We start from the raw sequence: 23,321 nt of genomic DNA, 5'->3' as shown, positions 1-23,321 counted from the left end.
AAAAACCGCAGTTTATAATTTCGGCCCGTGTTTCAATAAATTGGGCATCAAGGGGTTACTCTCGTTTATTATAGGTTATAGCAACTACGTCGAATATATTTACAAAACTTTTCCGATTACTTAATCTACCTAACATTTAACGAAGGGCAAACGTCTACTATATGGAAATTTCAGAAAACTGTTATTTTTCGAGAAGTCCAAAGAGTATTTTTAAATTATCCGTAGACAGACGACCGTTAGCTTTTTGTCAGCTATATCTATGCAGACATCCCACAAACACCCAACAAAGTATCTTTGACCTATCTTTGCCCCAGTATTTCGAAAGCTTATAACGATGCGGGTGTTACTTCAGTTTTTTTTCGTCGACTCCCTCAGTGACGGATTGTAGGCGTGATGGGCCATCTCACGCATTCGCAGTGCTAGTGCTTTCCTCTGTCCAATTTCTTGTTTGTTTTGATGTCTGAACCTCCTTCATCGCGTGTGGTGTGACAAACTAGACGTGAGTCTGGTCGACTTTCCTACCTTTCCTCAGCGTTGCTCATTCTTCTGCAAACTACCCACTGATAAGTCGATGGATCAATGCCGAACGAAGTAGGCCAACCTGCCAACACGTTTGTATAGACATTGTGCAAAGCCGACGTAGCTAAAAATGCAAACACGAAGGTAAGTAAAACTGTCTAAAACAAGGCTATATACAAGTATATAGAGTGTCTTACTTTGTGATTGACCTTCTGCACTCGTTGTTATCGCAACACATACGCATAAACGGCCGCACGCCGAACTAAATCGATAAACTTATCGTACAGTGCTTCGGCTGCCTGCATTGAAACTGAAGAGTGTGTACTGATTTTTTTTTTCTGTATCAAAATAGGCAGTTCGGGCCACATACGTGAGAATCTCGCACATGGGGTTACTACAGGTTTTCCCGCTCAGTTTAATCCAAACGTCATTGAAAATAATCCATGTGCCAGCCAATTTAATCTGAGCGCCAGCATTTTTAATCCCAGTGCCAATAATTTAATCAAGGCGCCACCACATTTAATCCCAGCGCCATCCGAATTAATCCGCGTGCCAACTCATTTAATCCTTTAGCCAGCCATTTTAATCCAAGTGCCACACATCTTAATCCCAATGCCAGTCAATTTAATCCTGTTGGAAATTGATTGAGAAACGAAAAATTATTGCAGAAGAGCTCGTAACAGGCGTCATGAATGCCGTATATTCATTGATGAGATCATTATTTTGGCGTCAGCACTATAGGAGCACAGTTGCCACGCTACCGGTGCTGTCATGGTTTCTTCAGAAACACTTCCGTGTGCTATGCCGCTCGCTCATTTCCTCCTTTTCAAGTCGCATTTCCGAGTGACAAGAGACTCACATAAGTGAGGCAGAATCGTGACGGATATTACGCGACTTGGGTTGCGATCATGACATGCGATTTCCTTCCCTATCGTCTTGCATATCGATCGACATTGTTCGCAAGGGTAAAAACTTGCTCACCATTACTCAGGCACTTGGTGTAATCACTAAATGATTCAATATAGCTCACTAATCTTGTATTTTGCATGCACTCTTATGCTTCCGTCATGCATACCAAATGAAATGGTTCCGAGAATGTAACAGCTTATCCTTGAGTGACATGATTAGCTCACTTGTGACTCGCTCGACGCCACCGCCATTGCAGCTCTCCTAACCTGCCTACTAACATATCAAAGGAAATCGCTTTCAATGATCAAAAACATGCTCCCTATCAATGACTCAAGTGACGTGATCACTAGTGACTGGCGTGACGTCACCACGCTTCTCACGCATGCACTATCCTAAACTGCCGGCATGCATACTAAACAAAGTGGCTTATAAAGGGTAATAACCGGCTCACTATCACCCAGCCAATGACATGATCACTAGTGACTCCCATGACGTCATCATGGTTCTCACCCAACCATGCACTCTCCTAACCTGCCGACATGCATATCAAACAAAATTAATTTTGAAGAGCAACAACCGAGTGAGGTGTCGAATGAGTCGACACTCATTCGACAAATGGCTTTTAAAGAGCAACAACCTGCTTATTATCACAAAGTAGAATGAGGTGATCACTAGTGACTCACGTGACGTCACCATGGCTCTCACCCAACCATGCACTCTCCTAACCTGCCGACATGCATATCAAACGAAATGGCTTTTAAAGAGAAACAACCTGCTCATTATCACAAAATAGAATGAGGTGATCACTAGTGGCTCACGTGACGTCACTACATTCGTACGTGAGCGTCAACTCCCCTTACCTGCCGGCACGTATATCAAAAGAAATGGTTTTCAAAGGGCAGGTAACTGCTTACCATCGCTCATTAACATGACGTGATCACTAGTGACTTACAATGCGCTGTTCCGAGGAACTCGCTCAAGATGTCGTGTTAGAGAAGAGACGCATTGACACGCGCAAACCGTGTTGTGATGGTGATTCGCATGACGTCACCATGAAGACTATTTAGCACGCGCTCTTCATTAAGTGTTGCAATAATATAAAAATATCTTTAAAAGGCGAAATATGCGAATTGAGTCACACCTTTTTCTTACAAATGAATTGGTCATTATGGAACGGTGGCTCTTATATTACCAGAAACCTTGTCATGTTACCGACCTCGAAAGAAAATATCCTTGTATAGGCTTAGACTTTGATGGTTGCCTCGCGTTAATGAAATATAGGTGGAAAATCGGCGAATAGCTGAATCTCGGATGCGTGGGATTGAGTGCGCATTCTTTTCTCCTAAAGCTCGAGGATGGACTGCAAGAAGTACAACCAAAAAAACAGCGTCGTGATGTATTTTATGAGACATCTAACTCGACACGAGATATACAAAGATACGGTGAGATCTTTTGAACGAAAATATATAATTTATTCGATGCGGTATTTAGTTTCACAAGATACCAGGGCACTTCCTGAATGGGATTATAGAAACAAACCGAGAACAACTACATGTCCTCCTCTCTAAGCGCAGCCTGAACAAAAGAAAAGTTGTGCCTATCAAATGCAGCGCAATCCACGCGTTGAACAAGTGCCATAGCGTGTTGTCCAGCATTTAGAAGCAACGAGCCCCTGTGCTCCTTTCGTGTGACTCCTTGTGGAGTCACCAGCACTGCGTCGCGCCGCTCACTGAGGTACTGTTTAACTTGACATTTAAACTTGGAGAAAACTTCCTCAACGGGATTAAAAAAGGGCTGTATGGCGGCAGGCGCTTGATGGAATGATTCGAGCTGACCAGATTTGCCTGTTCTGCGCGATTGTGAGCGGGAGCGTTGTTGAAAATGAAGACGGTCTCTGTATCTGGCTCCTTAGAGTCAACCTGGACGGAAACGTCGGCGAGAAAGTCATTGAATACGATCCAATGGACTCTTTCGACAATTGGCCAGTGCAGCACACGGTTTGCCGACATGCAGGCGATGATGTTGATGTTCGCGCCTTTCGTCGAAGTCGTCGTGCCCTTTTTTGCACGGCCGAATTTTCTTGAGCACCATATATTGTAATTAGTTTCGTCGACGTAAAAGCGGCAAACCCGGGGCCCATTGGTTTGTAACCATTGCGAATACTCTTTTCGCTTTTCCTTCACGTCGCAGCGGTTGCGGTCCACCGGCCTCTGGGTCGCTAATTTGATGGAGTAGGTGTGTGCGTCGAGGAGGCGGTCAACAGAACTGGTGCTGATTGTGAGGCCAGGTATTTCTTGTTTAACGGTTCCTTTTATCTGTTTCAGCGTGAACGCTGAGTTCTCGTCGACAGTTCTTGTTACGACGGCGACAACGTCGGCACCAAACTTTCTGATGGAGCCCCCCGTTTTCAGAGACACTTCACGGTCTGTCGCTGCAATCGACCTTACAGTTTTTAGATTTATGCCCAGCGTCTCGGCGAGTTGTCTCAAATCTCCGCCGCGCTTTGAGGCATCGACGATTCTTGATCGGTCGACGTCAGACACTTTGTTGTTTTTCCTTCGTGGCTTATTTTGATCCTTGAATGGAGGACCCCGCTTTCGCACAACGCTCGCCTGTTCGTCTTCAGGAGTCCCACCTTCCATGGCGGTCAGCTCAGGTAAAAATCAAGCACAGCTGTAGCACCGGGAGCACCTAACAAAAGGTCAGACCGCCACTATTACAGAAGCGCCGTGAACGCCGTCTGCTGAGTCCCCTAGGTTACGACACGATATCGTCTGCTTTTCAAGCGAAAAGTCGAACGCGCTCGCAGACGACAGGGAAATCGTGGAAGTACTGAGAAGAGTTTGTGCTCTTTAGAATTACATTACTGGAAGTATTTCTGAGTGACATAGAGCAGTAGAACAAAGAAAGCTAAAGCAGACAAGTTATCGTCTGCGTCACCGCAGGCGAAATTGCACACGCCGTTCTCCTGCGATGGTGGTGAAACAAAAACAGAGGACTCAGCAGACGGCGTTTTCATTTCATTTGGTATGCATGAGAGAAGCATAAGATGCATGCAAAATACAAGATTAGTGAGCTATATTGAATCGCTTACTGGTTATGCCAAGTGCCTGAGTAATGCTGAGCAAGTTTTTACCCTTGCGAACAATGTCGATCGATATGCAAGACGATAGGGAAGGAAAGCGCATGTCATGATCGCCAAGTCGCGTAATATCTCGCGCATGCCAAGTCGCGTAATATCTGTCACGATTCTGCCTCACTTATGTGAGTCTCTTGTCACTCGGAAATGCGACTTGAAAAGGAGGAAATGAGCGAGCGGCATAACACACGGATGTGTTTCTGAAGAAACCATGACAACACTGGTAACGTGGAAACTGTGCTCCTATAGTGCTGACGCCAATATAGTGATCACATCAATGAATATACGGCATTCATGACGCCTGTTACGAGCTCTTCTGCAAGAACTATTCGTTTCTCAATCAATTTCCAACAGGATTAAATTGACTGGCATTGGGATTAAAATGTGTGGCACTTGGATTAAAATGGCTGGCGCAAGGATTACATGAGTTGGCACGCGGATTAATTCGGATGGCGCTGGGATTAAATGTGGTGGCGCCTGGATTAAATTATTGGCACTGGGATTAAAAATGCTGGCGCTCAGATTAAATTGGCTGGCACCTGGAATATTTTCAATGGCGTTTGGATTAAACTGAGCGGGAAAACCTGTAGTCGCGGTATACTTCATACAGCTAGCACCGAAGCGTTCCAGGCGGACTCGGGGATCGCGGGTCACCGGTTGGCACAAATAACGGCTGGGCTCAGGGATCGCGGGTCAGCGGTTGGCACACACAGCGGCACGAGTTATACGGCATGATGTCATCAATGCCAATGTAAATTGAAGGGATGCAGCTGCGCTTCGGAATCTCGTAATGGCAGAGCGCGGCGAATGTCGCATGCAAGCTCGGTAAACTGTGCCCATCTGAAAGAATATGTTTTTATTGCCCGCTCAACGCGGATATGCATGTGGTAGACTGGTGGCCCGGTCGATGTGATACAGTGAGGGCACGTTTACGAGCAAGGCTTGCCTCGGATCCTTCCTATTCGTATGCACATGAGACGCAGATCGAAGAGGCTCTCAATTGGCAACTGGTGCAACGATTTGAATAAAACATTTTGGTATGAGAAGTGTATCGTGAGTACCACAGGAATAATAATGCAGCTCTTTAATTTAGAGCAGTCTCTTGGGGAAATTTGAGATATTTAAGGTTCTGAAGTTTACGACAACTTCCCCATCCCTGTAAATACACAATTATAGACTTGACCATTCGGTCATTATAATCTGAGTATCTTATAAAATTCCCAATCTTTGCATCACATTCTGCGTTATACCACCGAATTATATGACGCGTCGAGAAGACCAACCAAGCAATGATCTTTTCATATTGGTTCTTAAGAACTATGCTGTATTTGCGGACTTTAGAGATGCTAATGAATGCAGCTTATAGCGAATTACAAGTTTTGGACTTCGTGCTACATTCTTTTTTAGACAGAAATTAAATTTTGCGAGAATCTCGCGAGAAATTTGCCAGCCAGATCGAACAATCAGTTTCAATTGCCTGAAAAATTCCCTTCAAATGGAACACATTTTACTCAATGGGTAAACGCTGTCCAGTAGCGACATTTCTACGTCCCCTACGCATTTGTGCGCTGAATTCACTGCTGGCACCAAAGTAAAGCTTCTTTAATGATACCAAAGCAGCCTGGCTGTTGTGGAGGACGAGGACAGAACTTTGGCAAGTGTTGGAAAGTTGAAGGAAATGGGCTTTGCTAGAGAACATCACCTGCTAAGTTAGTCACCAGAGCGAAATATCCGTATGTCACTTATCGGCAGGGGAAAATGAAGCAGAATATACGATATACCGGAAGTACGCTGCCCCACACTGTTACGTTCTCCGTCACTCGTCGATGGCCGCCCTCCCACTGACGACACCACTTAGCCAAGGTTATAGGTCAGCAAACAGCGAAGGGGGGGGGGGGGTTAGTACAAAAAGGGATCGTGCAAGGATCGCGGCACCCGCCCAAGCGCTCCCGATTTATTTTCGTGTAGTGCAGATAAAATTAGATGTGTGGAGAAGTGTACTTGCAGAATTTCGAATATCTCCTATACAGGCAACAAAACCCCTTTTTTAAATGTTTTATTGCACAGCAAAATGCTGTGCACTTGTAGTATTTGACGAAATACTGCTTTGCACTGGAGCCTCAGAGTGGTCACTAAAGTAGTGTGCAGTGACATCTTATTTAAAAGAGTCCAGCTGTCTAGCAATAGCCACAATATAATTTCTTTGATGAAGTGCATTTTGAAGACAAAAATTGTCCGCAACGCAATAAACACAAAAGAACTGCTATTTCGGTTACTTTCTTGCAAGCCGATATGTAGCGCCACTACTCATCAGTGGAACCGAGCAAGAGAAGTATGTAAGATAATTAAACGTGGAAGTGTCTTGCCCAGAAATAAATAAAATATCTTGCCCAGAAATTAAAATACATTGCGTATAAGTGCTTACGCTGTCACACGTCAATGGAATAGTGTTTTATTGTCAATCAAAAAAGTAAAGGAAATGGGAAGAATATGGAGCAGTGCCATGCAGATTATACGCTGTGAAACGAAGGTGAGAGAGAGAGACAGAGAGAGAGAGAGAGAAAATATTGTTACGCGAACAAAGGATTAAGACTGGAGGCTATTTATAAAGTATATTAACAAAGGGTAAGGGTAACTGCAGCGCTGGTCAGTTCAGCCGACAGCTCGAGAGCCAGAGAGCGTTCCTCGTCTTCGTCGGAGCGCCCACGTGCATCGGCCACAAGAAACACGCAATATACATGTATCAATGTTATGAATTCTAGCTGACGTCATTATCTAGGGCTCCTGAGAGAGATAAAACAGCGTAAAACTGCATCTGTGATGTTAAGAAATACGTTGCGCCAGCGAGGGGTTAGGCATGTGGCTGGCGGTGGCTGGTTCAAGATGGAGCAAATCCGAGCACGTCGGGGCCGTTGAGTGCTCGCTTTGAGATGGTAGCGTTATTCCCGAGAGACCGAAGCCAGTGCATCAAGGCGCAGTATGGCGACACTTAGCAAGTCGTCTCTGGAGGACGCCGCCATCCAGCGCTGCGATAAGCCGACAACAAGGATGTAGAACACAGCGACAAATGAATGAAAATGCAGCGTCGCTTCCGGTAACAAAGGCGGCTCTTCAAGTAAGCTTCGAAGTGATCTCGAAGACGAAGGTCTCTAAGGATAAAACAGCATATGCTATCGCCGTCATTGATTCTCTCGAGACGCTCGATGAAACCAACGCAGAGAAACCTAATAAGAAACTGGAGCCTCGTCGTGTGAGCGTACGCGCCTAAGGGAATACTCGTATCTTGGGATACTCCAGATGAAAGGGGCTTCCTTCACTTCGTTCAAGCTCTCTCGCTCCGAACTATCTCTGTGTGCTGCATTTACCCGATCTCGGTTCACATGTTTATGTGATATTCGCTCCCCCTATCGCCGTTTCTTAAGGTATCCTAATGTCTTTGACAGAGCTTTGGCTCATTATGAATCAAATTCATACCCAAGTATATTGATAGGAAAACACAGAGTACACAAACAACTATAATGCCACTAGCAACACGCACTGAAAGAGAGCAGAAAGTACTGCGTTACTGTTGCTCACACATCAGTAATAAATATAAAAGTATTGACGCTCGTCCGGTTCCCCTCCCGGCCTCTCGTTCTCTTCCATTTCCTCTCCGTATTTACTCTGGCATCAGGTGGCGTTTGCGCCATTGCAGCTGCTGTAAATTGGGCGAATGCTGCATTGAGTGCGTGCTTTCATGTATTGAGCGTATATTGCTGCTTCTCATGCCGCTTGAACGTCTGGCGTCTGTACAAGTCTAAGGAATGCTGAACCCAGAAGTGTGACAACGCGCTTCTTCTGCTGCGGGCTATTACTGAGCAAGTCATTGTTTGAGCGCGTCATATGGTAACAGTAGGACACGTTGTGGCGCTAGTTGGTGCATAACTTACAATAGAATAAGCGCCGAAATTGACGACACACAAGAAGGAATACAGACAAGGCGCTTCCAAGGTAACAGTAGGACATGAATAAACACCGGTGAGGAAGTGAAAACAAAAAAAAAATACTTATTTGATCTATTTCCTCCACTTCATTTCCCCTTTTTTTTTACCACTGGCCTCGTGTACTGCTTTTCGCTCGGTGTTGCTTGATAGATGAGCTGCCAGTCATCAGCGAATCGTAGTGCGTCAGCCAATCATTGTTCTTAAGGCTCATGTTGTTTCGGCTGCGTGATTGGGGCTGGCGCAGTATTATGCATAGTAAGTCTTGCATTGTTTGTTGCAGTATGGATTGGAATAAACATTCGCAAAGTGCATGCGGAGCACTCTTCTACCTATAAGAACGCCACGTTCATTGCGAAGGTGGCGCTCCCTCGTGGTAAAGTAGAGAAACACAATTTCTTTGTCATCAATCTTCCCTCTTTTATACCTTTTACATCTTGCTGCGAGCTTCACTTACATGGTTTCGCGTTGGTGCATGTTTATAAATAAACTGAAGTTCCCCCTAATGCGTGGCATCAGCCCATAAGGGCAGCTCGAGGCGCTAGAGCACTCTTAAGGTGATGTATTATTCTATGTAGTTGTGTCGGTGGAGTGGTCAAGTACAAAAAAAAAAATATGTACATCTTTATGGAAATAAAGTCCATAATTTGTTGGCATATAGACGCATTGATGTTAAAGGCTTATCAGTGCGTGTGTATTTTATGGAAATGACTGTGAAAGTACGTGATGTGTATAAGGTACGCATGCTTTATTTCCACAAAACAAAAATACGGCATTGAGGAGTAAAAGTGTGGAAGAAAAGCTGCTCGTGGCAGCTTGACCAGCCCCTAATACCCGTAAAGCAAAAGGACCGGAAGAGCCGAAACAGTTTTTTTTTTGTAATTGTTTGCAATGCAGGCACTACAACATACCAAGCACAAATATCACAGATGAGAAAAAAAAAAAGTGTAACATGCACAAAAAAAAAAAAGCACATTTCAGTGCGCTTCCTAACCTTAGATAATAGCATGCAACCCACACACGAAGGGAAAAAGCAAGAATATTATTAAATATAAGATCGTTTAGTATTCGAGGTAGCCTGGGGCATACATTTCCGATCCGTAGTCAGTGCGCGATTCAGGCACGTGTTAATACTCTGTATATTTTGCAGTGCATAGGAAGCTGCGTTCCTTCAAGTTGGGTAAAAGGAACATGTATGCAAAGGCTGCAATTTCAAAAATTCCCCCTCTCAAATCAGGGAATTAGTTCATTTAAATACTCTTTTCTGTAGATGTAAAGGGGTGAATTATATGCACAAGAAAGCACACTTGATGGTTGAATATTCCTTAGTGTGCACGAAGAAAGTGCTCAGGAAGGGTACTGACCGCGGTAACGGTGCAGTCTAAGACAGTTTTTCATAGCGGCAGTTCTTACATGGTAAATAAAAATCACAAGAACCCGTCAGGTGATGCCCAGGAAAAACGTCTCAAAGAGCTACTCGTCTTTGACACGAGAATACCTTCTTCTATAAAGTGCACACCGAAATGCTGCCTGTTAAAGCCTGGGTAAGTAGGAAAGGCATCTTTGTATGTTCGATTAGCTACCGTATATGTTATGCACCCTGAACCATAGAACAGTCTTTTATTAGCGGTTCTCTACTAACAGTCTACTGCCTTGGGCGTCGACGATAACGTGGGCGGTGCTTCCGGAGCTCTTTCCGTGCCTAGTTTCGCTATGGAAGCGGCAGAAGGCGAACATTTGTCTACGAATACCCCTACAACAAATGGCGTTCCTTAAAAACGGCATCAAATATTTTTGCTCCTTGCGGCGTCCCCCACCAATGCTACCATTGCCACGTTAGCGTCAAAACCTGTAAGTAATAACTTAGTCAAATAACCTTAGTTAACTATCGAACAGGTTGATGCCCGACCATACAGAGTCCGCCGTGCTGGAAGAACGAATAGTGAAGGAAACATCATGCATCGTTTAAATGCATCGCTTTAAATATCGGCTTCTGATAGAATAAATCACACGGCGTATATTTCACACTGTTCCCCAAATGAGGCTGATCCGTAGGGCTGGTCATTCTTTTTCTCTCACTTGAAAATACCGTAATCAAATAGAGCTGCATCGGTGTCTGTCTTCTCTTTTCTTTTTCTTTTATTTTGTTTTTTTACAGAAATGCTGCAGTTGAAGTTGAATATATTTTCATCAATAGTAGTGTTAGTTTCATCAATAGAGGTTTTAGATGCTTTCTGGCAGAACATCAACGAATGAAATGTTGGTGTTCTTGTCGTCATTAAATGTAGCGCTTAAAACTGTTCCTTGCTCTTAAAACTACAAGGACATCTATTGTAGAGTCGTTTTAAATATTTGTGTGATTTACGATGACTGCTGCTCATGGTTGTAGTGAGCCTTACAACGAGATTCTCTCTGCCAAGAGCAAAAATATGCGAATGCAGGTATAAAAAACAAGCTGGAAATATTAAAGTGCATAATCTGAAAGAAAGAAAAAAGCAACATGCACCGTGCGTAAAACACTTTCAAAATATGAATTCATTCGTTTTCTCTGCGTTTCAACTATATAGGCAGAGAGCGCAGATGCCAGCTAACAAATTTTGTGCAGCTTTCAGACATTTGAGGCTGTTTTTACAAAGAACCAAGTGCTGCCAACAGAGACAGCATCTCTGTTGTTCAACATGACAAATTGCCCCTGATGCAAAAGAAATCCGCCACTGCACCGTATTTGATCAACGACAGAGCACTACTTCCACAACGTGGTTAACTTTCTCGGTAGCCGCATGAGCTCCATTGAACATATTTGCGTGCAGTGTTACGTGCGCAGTCAGCACTCAGTGTGAAACTAACTTGCTCCCTAATATACAAAGCGCATTGGGAAGTAAGGCTGCGAACAAATAGATAAGAAAGAGTACGCACTGATAAAGCAAGGCTACATATTGAAGTGCGAAGAAATAGATAATGCTAGAGGCAGAGATTCGTGATTTCAAATTGCAGGAGATGTTGCTCGTTTTCAGATATCAGGTCAAAATAATTTTACGCTATTTATCACTCTTGATTTTTTGCCGTGCTGCAGAAGTTGTCTTACTTTCAATCCATGAGAACATATTACACCTGGAATATTGTTTTCAGTGACCAGCACTCATGCATTGAAGGCTTTGGTTGAGTCGCTGCATATAACATATCTTTTATGTATCGAATTCTCTTTTTTCTGTTTGCTAACATATTTGTGCATTTGATAAGCTTGGTATTGTCATAATGTTGAAAACGGAGCACTCGAAGCTTAGTGGAACACCAAATGCGCTTAGTGACAAGTTTCCTGCCGTTGCGCCACAAACCTAATGCTGCGCCAGCTGTGACGTTTAAATAAACTTCATTAAACTGGACACTGCAAACTAGATGTTCCATGAAGATTTGAGTAGTTTTACAGTGCCTGATTATCTAACAGTATCTAATTAAAATCTGCGGTTTTACGTGCCAAAACCAAGATCTCATAATGAGGCACGGCGTAATGGGAGGACTCCGGAATAATTTTGATCTTGAAGCAGAACCTAAGCACAGGCACACGAGCACTTTTTGCATTTCACCCTCATTAAAATGCGCAAATGGAGCTCAGCAGGCACGAGACATAGCCCCTAAGCTACCTCGGAGGATTTTCACCTTTTTTCTCGTGGGTTTTGTGAAATGTAAAACTAGGCAACCGATTTCTTAGCTCTGCAAAAATGCCTTCATTAACAAATGAAAAAAAAAATAATCGGAAATAAAACGAAACAACGGGGAATTGCGAAATGCTGCAGACCTTAAAGAAGAGTTTGCAGGAAAAAGGTCGTTTTGTTTTGCTTTAAAAACACGGTACTTCACATTTTATTTCGTTATGCAGAACGTGTCTTGGAATCCCGAAATTGTAGGGAAATTTATTGTAGAGAGCATGCAGAATCGAAATACACAAAGGTATGCCTTCCAGGAATATAGCTAGGTGTAAGTAACAGACGATGGCTCGCCACTGCGTAGTTACGAAAGGCTGGTCTCTCGCACAGCAGACTGCCTCCTCTCCCGATGTTCATCTCTGCTCAAGCACCAGTTTCACTTACCGGCAACTGTTCTTGTTCGCATATTCAAGATTTTCGGAAGCTCCTAACGGAATGAACAGCTTAAACTGAACATTTTCGAGTCTTTCTCAAAGCTAGTTGATAGAACAATCAATAGCGAGCACTGATAAGTGTTCAGGTTGTTGTTTTTTTTGCGCTCCTGAAAACTTTCGATATACTTGTACTAAAGTTAGCACGAATTCACAGAGCTGTCCATTATGTTGCAGAGCTTCCCGGGAGCTGTATTGTTTGCTATCCAGTCATCGTACCGATCGAGACGGTAACCCAGCTGGGACGTGAGTACATTTTATTGAAGTACGATCATTTCTGCATTCATGCGAACAGTAAAACTCATTTCTAATTTTTAATAGGCGTCATCGGCACTTTAAATTAGGCATTGACTAGGGAGCATGCGTGTTATTGCTCTAGTTCGCAGTCCACTGCACATTTTTGTTTTCATCTCGTATATCCGGAACAAGCACAAACTTCTTCATGACTTGTCCGCATGGCGCTTCACGACATCCAAGTGGCTTATATATCCCCTAGTCATTACTTTACCTCCATGTGAAATTCTCAGCGATTCACCTTTAATTTTCTTTCTTAAGTTATTTCTGGATTCCGGACTCCTACCAGTGAATACTAAAACGACAATGTGTAGAAAAATTCGTTTAACCTTACACTAGAGTGTGTACTAAATACGATAAACTGAGAATATTCTGCGAATTAGGCGCGAAGGAACATGACAACACGTGAACAGAGATCACTTAGCACTGGTTTAGCCAATGACACGGAAACTACTCTTTTAACAACTGAGGAGATTAGGTCCTTTTCAGTGCTTGTAGTAGTGCTGGTAGTAGCAGTAGTAGTCGTAGTAGTATCAGTAATACATCTTTTTTTACTTAGTAGCGTAGTGGTACTAAGTTTGTACAGCGTAAACAAACAGGACAAGAACGCATGCAAAATGATGTGGATAGGCATTAGCCACGTTTGCATTACGGAGCGCATAGAAAGTTGGAAGCTCAAGCGACTGAATTTGTGCGGCAGCGCACAAGCATCAACCTACCGCCAAGGGTAATTCCGTCAGCACGGATGCCACCAAGCACCACAGTCGTTGAGGCTACTGAGCCTTCAGAAGTACAAAGTATTAAAGGCAAAGAGCAAAAACGTAGTTATGACCCAGCAACAGCGTCTCTCCGCGTCTTGCACTGAGCCTTCCTGTCCTGTCCATTTCCGCTGTACAGACGTAATACTCGAGAGAGATGTACCAACATCTCCGGGAGCGAATTCTTTCGGTGTCCTGGTAGTTCTTATTTTTTTAATAAATAATAAACCTCCACCTGAGTAAAAAAAAATGTATTACTCATCACTGCTATGGCTCTGACTATATGCTCCGGAACGTGTCCAATTTCAGACCCGTACGTTCGCACATTGGTCATGGAGTAATGAACTAGCACGATACGGAAGAATAAACTTACACATGAACTTGAGTGCCAAAGGTACCGGGCATTGTACTCACGAGTGACTAATGCAATCCGCAGAGTCCACCAGAATACGCCATTATAGCAAATGGGCATTCGGCTTCCAGCTCGTTACCGGACATGGTGGAGCGGCACGTTTCAGTGCATTTCGCGCTTTTTTATTTCTGCGCGCCTACGGGCAACCACACCCGTAAAAACGGACCACACTTCGCGCGACGTCGCTGGCGAATGCACGGACATAGCCTCCGAGGCATGACGGCGAGACCGTGGCCGACGATCGTCGTGCGCGTGACCGCACGCGCTGGTTCTGTAATACGGTGCAGCATGCTGCGAGTCTGCAGCTTCTCGCAATCGCTATGAACGGAGATGCAGAGAACTAGCATAGTTGTTCCCTCACTTGAAATGGGCCAAAAATATCTGCGTAGTCTAACCATTGCGCTGCCTCTTTCTTTTTTCCCTTCACGTGCGTCTTGCTGTGCAGCTACTTGCATTGTGAAGTCAACTTAGAAAATACGAGTTCTGCAAGGAATTCCTTATTTCGCATTGTGTGTTGGAACAGTACGCTTAGGCATTTTCTGCGTAGACTTTATTTATCAAAGTTATATTAGAAGCAGAGCCAGAGCATAATATTTTTTGCTTGCCTATTTAATGATAACGTTTCAAATACTTTTTGTAGCCACACCTGAAACAGCTATCGCGAGATATGTGTTGCGAAGTCAAAAGTTTAATAAACGCTATATACCGTCGAGACAAAATACGTAACATGACAGGGTCGCAACGCTCTAATACGTGCTAGTCTGAATTATTTGAATTGATGAAATCAAACTGAATTTATTTGCGTGAGCTTACCTAAAAAAATGTAAACATATTGTATAACTCTCATCTTTCGCCTTCCAAGTATACCTTTTTTATTATTATTATTTGTTATTGTTTCTCGTGTTGATGACAAGAAACCGCATTACAAGGTGTCGGTTGATGTCGATTTATTGCTATTAGCCGGCGCAAAAGCAGTCATTATGGCCTTTATACGTATGTGTGTGTCCCTAATGCTACGTCGTGCTGATATAGAGAGCTCGGACCGAGTAAAAAAAAAATTTGCGACGAGGTAGTGAATAGCGTTTAAGGCACAATAAACTCACTTTGCGCTGCTGGAGATGGGAAGATAAAACACCAAATTTTTTGTTGTGTGTTGCATTAGATAAGTTCTGCGTCATCTGGCTATTCTCTAAGTAAAAAAAAAAGTTAGAATAATCAGTTCCTGTACTGATTGTCTTTCGAAGGAAAAGAGACAACGAAACAACGCTTCTAAAGCTCTCGACGCTATAGCGGTGGATCTGGCAAGAGAGCCTTACATGCAACTCTTACGGTAAAAAAAATTAAAGTAAGATACACCTTGAAGTACACTGTCTAAGTAAAAGCAGGCGTGCTAACAAAACTGCGATGCGACGATCTACTTTTTCCACTTAGAAAAGCAGTGCTTTTTTTATCGCTTGGTTTTGAAATCGGTACAAGTGTTTCCACATGAGAAGAACGACTTCAAAAACCCATGTAATCCTTGGCAGATCCTATAGAGATTGAGAAATATCGGTCCTCTATTTACACGCACATCCATTGTAGCCCTTAAGGCTCTAGAAATCTTTACTAGCGAGCGAAGATTACCGGAAGAGCAGGATCGCTTTCTAAGCTACCTCAATGAGCCAACACTTTATGGCAGACTATAGCCTTACACGCAGGAAACAATGTGTCACCGTTAGTGCGGCCTGTTGTGGTCTATATTGTTGTCTTTCAGTAAAGCACTGAGGAAATGGACAGCACAAGAGCGGCGATACTTTATTTTGCTTTCCAGATAAAATATTTGTAGACGTCTTTAACAACTTGGCTTTTGGGAGAAGGGTCCAATGAATAATGTGACTATTGTTTTCTCACGAATTTTTATTGCAGAGCACTGCTTTGTTTCTTTAGTAGTGGTCTTCACAAACGAATGTTCAATACTCTACACAATCCCTAACCATTTCAGCACAAATTTATATCAATGCGGCTAAGGTGCCCAAGAAGAATATGCGTATTAAACTTGATCGTGCTGCACTTTGAGCATAACGAGTTTAAGGAGCCCTTGTTTTTCTCTTTCAAGAGAACTCCTGCTCACTGCGTCACTGAATAGAAAGTCTTAGGCTGTGTCAGACAGTAGCAATCACTATCGTGCTCAGTCTAACTGGCGTCATTGCAAACTCTAGCCTGCGTAAGCACAAATGTCTTTTCGAGTCTTCAGAATTATCAACTAGGTGCATGCTACTGCTGTATATGTCGTCGTCATTGCTTCGCCGGCAGGTCAGAAGAATTGTATGCACCATACAAAGCATTTCATATCCGCGTACAGAAAAGCGGGCTTTCTTGCCTAGCCAAAGAGAAAAGAACGGCAGAAGGCTACGTTCATCTATTGCTTGTGAGACTCTCATGACGGAAAACATTTCTTGTTATCAACAGAAAGACAGTATTTCGCTATCTATTCCGATCCAGCAAGGTCTTTTGAGAATTGCTTGCTGATCACCTAAAAGCGTAATGGAGAGCTTCATGTATAGGGCCCGTTATCCGAACACATGAACGGTTACGAGTCAGCCGGTACTAATACTGGCCAACCTCCTTGTCTTTCCTTTCCCTTTTGTCTCTCTATCTCTCGCTATTTGTGCTGGGGATATAGAATGTGCGTGATAATCAAGAGGCTGTATTTGTTACCCTAATGCCTACTTGTTATTGGTCCACTGCCTTCGCTAGTAAGTTGGCTATCACTACTTGCCAGTGCTCGTACTTGACATGGCATAGACTAGGAAGATTTTCATTCAGGCCTTGATTTACACTTCGTCAACGGTCTCTGGACGTTATCTTTGTACTCCTGCACCTTTCTCCCCACTTCATACTCACCGTCTTTGATCGTTGTTCCCATTTTTCTTCCTTGTAAAAGGTGTTAAACATTCACTTAAGAACATGAGACGAATTTACAGAGACGTTCTACTTTCGCGAAGAACATTCTGTGTTAGCTGGCACCATGCGCAGGTCGGCTATTAATTATCGCTGTTGGCTGGTTCCTGTTATGATAGGCAGCATTTACGTGCGGCCAATCCTTTTAGTCGGCTTTTGAGTGCAGGTCCTCGCCCATAATTCACAAAGCACTTCAAGTTGTTCATCAGCTACACGGGAGCAGGCGACGCACCAGTGTGTAGCCGCAAACGGCAATATTAACACCGTTTGCGAGCCAGCTAAAGCTCTTTACAAATGGAAATCTTTGTGAACTTAGTGCGCTGGTATTTGAATAAACAGGAGATGTGCCAGCACTCATTGAATTAGTGGTATCAGCAACTTCTGTATACTTCCGGACATACTAAAGGAAGACGAGCACTCTGTCAAGTAATCCCTGCTTAATGGCGAGAAAGTAGAAAAGTCATTGGGGGGGGGGGAGGGGGGCTTTGACATCTGGAGGGCATGACATGAATATCAGCAAACAAAAATCAATTCCATTTATTTTTAGTTTCACAGTGGTACCCTTTTAATAAAACCATCTAATATAGTTGGGAGCCACCGGTGAGTTCATACATGCGGCCGAATATTTAAGGAAAACTGTTGGATCACTTGTTTTTGTCTGAGGCTTTGTAGGTTGAAGCGCGGCCTTCTTCCGAACCCCGTTTCGACTTCTTAACTGAACTCACGCACGCTTTGAATCTTTGATTGAAAAAACTTTTATTGCTCTAAAGGAAGGTGAAGATTTTCAGTCTTCATGGTAAGCTCCCCTGTTTAAAAGAGCCAGCGGCTTCTTGAGACGGGCGAGCTTGCTCGACTGAATTTGTTTCAGCTTAAAAACATAGTTTAAGGACTTGTTTTAAGTGGCTCGACAAGGTTGCGGCACTCTTCATTGCTCCAGTGAAAGTAATATGTTTTCCCAGTGGGGAAGCTAGAGATTTGACATTTCTGTTTTCGGAATCTACGCATGATTAAAACGCAAATGCTCCGGGCGATTGAAAGAACGGGCGTTAACAAGAAAATTCCAAGGCACAAAGCACATTAGGAAGCCAGTGTCACTTACAGACATTCAACGCGTATTGTCCTCAGCGTTTAGTCCGACTCGTAAGCGCTTTAGTTCTACAAAATTATCTCACGCGGATTCGCCTAGAGTGATACCGTTTTGAATGTGATCGGTGGCATGCTTGATATTAAAGGAGAAGTCAGCATGGACATACATTATCGTACAATCATCTGATTGTCTGTTTCGCCCGCTCCAGTCCACTAAACTGAGCAGACAAGAAATCCGATGAGAGCCTGGAGGGGCTCCACCGATGTACAAGAACAGGCATGATAGAGTTTCAGTTTATTCCTTAGCAAACCACGCTTTTATGAATGCGGTTTTTTAAAGAGACACAAGCCGTGACAGATGGCCGAGCTGTAAAAAATATAATCTTTTTTGGAAGTGCGGAATGAGAAAAAAAAAAAAAAACTCTGCAAATTTTCTAAGCCAGCGCACGCATCGTGGTATCTTGGGGCCGAATTCAAGAAGCTTTCCGTGATTAAGTGCTAATAATATGGCCAGCTTCACGATTGGCTGGCACATGCTCCTCAGCGGTTTTAGTGCGATAAGCTTTCTGGGAATGCGGCCCATTTCGGCCCCTCTGCCCTAATGTGCGCGGTCTGCGTAGTGTTTTACCGGCTGCAACCGAAAAAAAGGAGCTGATTTCTTTGTGTTATTTTTTTCTTTTATGCAAGGAATCCACATCCCGCACAAAGTTCTGGTTCTGAATGTGCATATCAGAACAACTCCGGTCCTTTCGTTCGGCGGTCGGTGATGCATCTTCCATCTTTTACTCGCCTCCCGCTTTTCTTCAACTGGCCACATGCAGAGCTGAAGTAAGAAAAATAAGACATACATCTGGCCCTTTCTCCAGTTTTTCCCGCCACGTTTGCCACCAGGCGTGCAAAAAAAAAAAAAAAAAGTTCCGCTACGCCAGCTGCGTGGCGTGACTGGGCCGCTACTGCGGGTCATTACACGCGCAAATGGCGTTTCAACAGTTCCTCCCGCATCCTTTCAGCCCTTCTTCCGCTTCAGCGCAAAAAAAAAAGAAGATCTGATACAACAAAAGGGAAAGGTTAGGTGCCATTCCGAACGCCAATTGACGCACGTGGCTGCCTGAAGAAAACACGGACGCATTGGCAATTCATATCAGAAGGAAGGCTGCTCCACGCCTACCGAGTTCCCGGGGCAAAGTTTTCAACTATGTGGCTAAACTTGCGGGTAGGTCAAAACTGTAAAAACGAGAATCTCAGAGTTTTGCATATCGCGCGGTTGCCTAGTGACGATGAAAGGAATTCAGCCAAGGAGCTTGTAAGGAATGTTAAAGTTTGTGCTCTAACCGTTGGCTCGTTGGGCATCGCCTGAGCAGAAAAGTTTAGATGGCAGGGTGGGTACTTGCGCCCTCATTTCCATAACTTCTTTGCTAAAGTTGTACACATGTTCCATCCTCCTTCCGTAATCGCTAGGTATACTAATGTTATTGTAGGACCTTGAACGCCATAAAACAACAAAACATAAAGTAAACTCATGAATTACCACAAGAACCGCACTGCATCATGTTTTGAATAGTGTCATTTGTCAGTTATGAGATGCAACAATTTTATCTCGTGTTTCTGCAGCTCGTGATGAGCGCATTCATTTCTTCCAGCCGTGCAGATAGTATGCGCAAAAATTCATTACTGAGCATTGTTTTTTTTTTTAGTTTTAGTTCGCGCACTCTCGAACTTTTTTTTCACGAAGACATCTTTTTCAACACTTGAGATTGTCGGCGAACGAGATACGCTCTAAGATGCCATAATTCAGGCTTCTCGACGAAACCAAATGCAAGCGCCGTTCTTGTTTGACTGCTGGCTTCACATTTTATGCCACCCCAATGAAAGTTTTCAACAAGAAGTACTTCACGCAGCAACAAGCGGCCTAAAATTTTTTTAAAGCGGCCATTCTCTGCACTTCAAATCTGATTTCTTTGCCGTGAATGAAGTATCTTTGCTCGCAACATTGCTTACCGCTAAGTACGCGTACTCGGATTGCATCTATGCGCGCAGCTTAACTCCAACAGGATTCAGCCGAATAAAGCAACTTTTAAATGTTTGCTGAAAATTGTAGTCGTACTACTTGAGCGTTATCCTTCTGTCCGGGCAAACGTATGGCGTTCATGTGAAGGAGAAGCCATTCTAGAAGTCAGTATGGTTAAGTAGTGAATCGTTTGTAGCGCTTTTACTAGTTTGCGCAATACTATCGTATTTGAATATGTACGTGTAGGGACTTATCTTACGCTCACTTGTCAGTTGCATACATAATGCAATGAGTATAGTACCAAGAAAGTAGTGAATTTATGCTTAAGCGAGGCCATTACTTTGCTCCGTGTTTCGGTTACAATAAAGTTGCATTTGATACGATTCCATGAATCTCTAAACTAATAATAATTAGCGAGACGTACATTGTTGTGCCTTTCAATCTAGTATTCAAAAATGCACCCAATAAATGAGGGATTTTGGCCTGGCACTTAATATACTAGCTATGCTAAAAACGCTGCCTTTTCTAATTCATTTGCACCTTTCTGTGATGCGAGAGGAAAGTGCGCTTGTATGTTTTTCCGCACGTGTCCTACTGTCACGTAGTAATAGGCAAATGAAAATGAAGTGGTCAGAATAAAATCTAATTAGGAAAGATTGGAGTTCAGGCCTCAGCCCCTCTGGTGGATGTTTTAGTAAGACAGCTACGCATCCGGGGCAAAGGGAAGGGGGGGGGGGGGAGCAACGCGTAAATGAATTGTACAGCGGCCACTTCACTTTACCATCTACATTTTAAGCCGATAACAAAGTTTGTACGACTGCAGTCCACGAAGCTCACACACCAAACACGCCAGAAGAGGGAAGCAAATTTTGAAGCAGTAGTCCGTGAAGCACTGATGCATCCCAAAGCGTGACCTTGTTCACTTTATTAGTTTCTTGTGCCTATAGTACGGGATGCTCACTATTTGAGCAGTGCTACGTTGCAGATTCACTGTTCCACTATACGCCTTCTGTCAAAACAGCACCGCGCCACTACGAACTAAGATTTACCTCCTGCGGTTCTCACCTGAAGCTCAGCACTGTGAGAGGCCGGTATGACTTGTGACTCCGGGGATCGGCCATCGGTCGCCCCCAGAAGTCGTTCATCCAAAGCGATGACGACGATGACGACAACGCGTGTCGCCTGTTCTCACCGGTGACGTCTGGGTTCCCCACCACCGCCACCATGTCGTCGTGCACGAAATCTCCATCCAGCGAGTTGACGTAACACAGCACAGCCACAACACCGGCACACATAGCGGGTATCCACGCGGCACTGGTCGTACACCACTTCCGTCGAAAACCGTAGTCGATGCACGTCGGTGCTTTTGCGCCGGCACCGTCACGCCGCTTTTGCTGGCCTTGCTGCGGATGGTGGTGTCGACGGCAGTGGGGTCATGTCCGCCGCTGCTCCTCTGCTGGATCAGAGCTCGAACTGAGTTCGGGACCCGAATGATGTTCAAGGTAGTCACGTGTCCTTGCAACTGCGGAAGCGCACATGACACTCAGCGAGCCGGTCACCGACCGCACCACGCCTGCACCGCGTGCTGGTTTGCTACGGCGAACTTTGCTCAGTGAGTCTAGATGGCAGCGCTTCCGCTCACCGTTCGAACGATTTGACGTTTCCGTTCTACCCGTCATCGTGGTGGACGAATCTCCGGAAGTCTCTAGGTACGCACGGAGCCAGGACGTCTCCGCACCTCCACCCAGCCAACCTCCTATAGCCATAGTCGGACGTCACACAGCGAACAGAGCTTCAAATAGAATGGTCTAAACACCGTGCGCGTGATATTTGCAAGTCAGCGCGGTACGCGCACACAAGGCAACGGAAAACGGCGCGGACGATTCGGCGCTTGCAAAGCACGTGCAGCGTAGGATGGCTTACTTACGGCCGCCAGAGCGTGTCCAGGAGTATTTCCTCTCACGACTGCGTTCTCCTTCGATGCACTCGTCGACATAACATCATAATCCGCGATAGATCTGCATAACGGACGCAATGCTTCGACAAACACGCGGGTAACAGATACGAAACAGAGACGATGGGGGCCTGCCTCCGCTTCGGGATACGAGCGCCGGCCGCCTGCTCTGCATGCCAACGGCACGAACTGCGACCAGAACACTACGTCAGAAGAAAATAAAAAAAATGACAAGAAGTGGAGGTATCGAATGACTACCTGTATATCCCTTGAAGTGGCCTCATTGATACTCTCGTTGCCTACGCATAAGCTACACGACGCTAGTTCCACTGAAAGGAATTCTCCAGGCTTCGGCACCCTTGTGCTGAACAACCTACCGAATAAGTGGGACCTGAAATACCAACCCGAGCACTCATACGCAGCGTTCGAATAAAGGAAAACATTCAGGCTAATGGGAGCGCACACGGCGTGACAGAGCGGACGTAGGATTAGGGAGCGCGCACAAACACGCGCGATCGTGCGAGCGAAACGCGCCAGCGACCGCGCGTCAGACGTTACACCGGCGATGAGACGCGAAGAGGATCTGGCAGGCCCGAGAGAACCGCGGCGTCATTGCGCATGTACCGTTGAAGCGAGGCGCTGGCGCAGCGCCTGGCGTTTTGAGCGGTTCGTCGAGCGCATCGGGAAGTGGTGCCATCTGTCGGGCGGTACAGAAGTTGAGGGGGCGACGGAGTCTGGAAAGCGCGCTTGTTCAACGCACGGACTTTGAACCGCCGGCTGTCCAGCTGAAATATAAAGCTGGATGCTGGAAGGAGTCAAGGAAAGAATACAGTGGCCAAAAAAATGATAAGAGCAACAATAAAGGAAACGGGAACGTGAGGAGCACAGGGCCATCAGAAATAAAGGAAGGGGTAAATGTGCAGAAATAAATTATAATGTAAGTAATGTTATTAAGAGCCTGCGACACGAAAGAAAGCATGGAAGGAAAGGAACATACTGTAAGGGAAAAAGGCAACTAGAAGTCACAGCTGTTTCTTCATTCTCGATTGTATTTGTTCTCTACAGCACACCAGGAAGTTCACCCATGTACCGACCAGAAAAGAATGTAAATGCGCAGGTATCGTGAAAAGCGGCTATGTTGTTCTGCGAATGAGGAGATTGCCATTTAGCTGAAACCTAACCTGGTT

At 44.6% G+C, this 23,321-nt stretch overlaps 1 protein-coding gene across 1 annotated transcript in view; it reads right to left on the bottom strand.

Annotated features, from left to right (window-relative positions):
• LOC142560699 (protein O-mannosyl-transferase TMTC1-like) overlaps positions 1-22,696 on the bottom strand; it is a 106,807-nt gene extending 84,111 nt beyond the window's left edge. Inside the window, exon 1 of the mRNA XM_075672960.1 lies at positions 21,246-22,696. Within this exon, the coding sequence (XP_075529075.1) occupies positions 21,246-21,475 (230 nt within the window). The 5' untranslated portion in view covers positions 21,476-22,696. The remainder of the gene's footprint in view (positions 1-21,245) is intronic.
• Between the last annotated feature and the right edge of the window lie 625 nt (positions 22,697-23,321).

The sequence above is a fragment of the Dermacentor variabilis genome, chromosome 10 (assembly GCF_050947875.1).
Source record: "Dermacentor variabilis isolate Ectoservices chromosome 10, ASM5094787v1, whole genome shotgun sequence".
Lineage (NCBI taxonomy): Eukaryota > Metazoa > Arthropoda > Arachnida > Ixodida > Ixodidae > Dermacentor > Dermacentor variabilis.
This window is presented reverse-complemented; position numbering and strand designations above follow the sequence as displayed.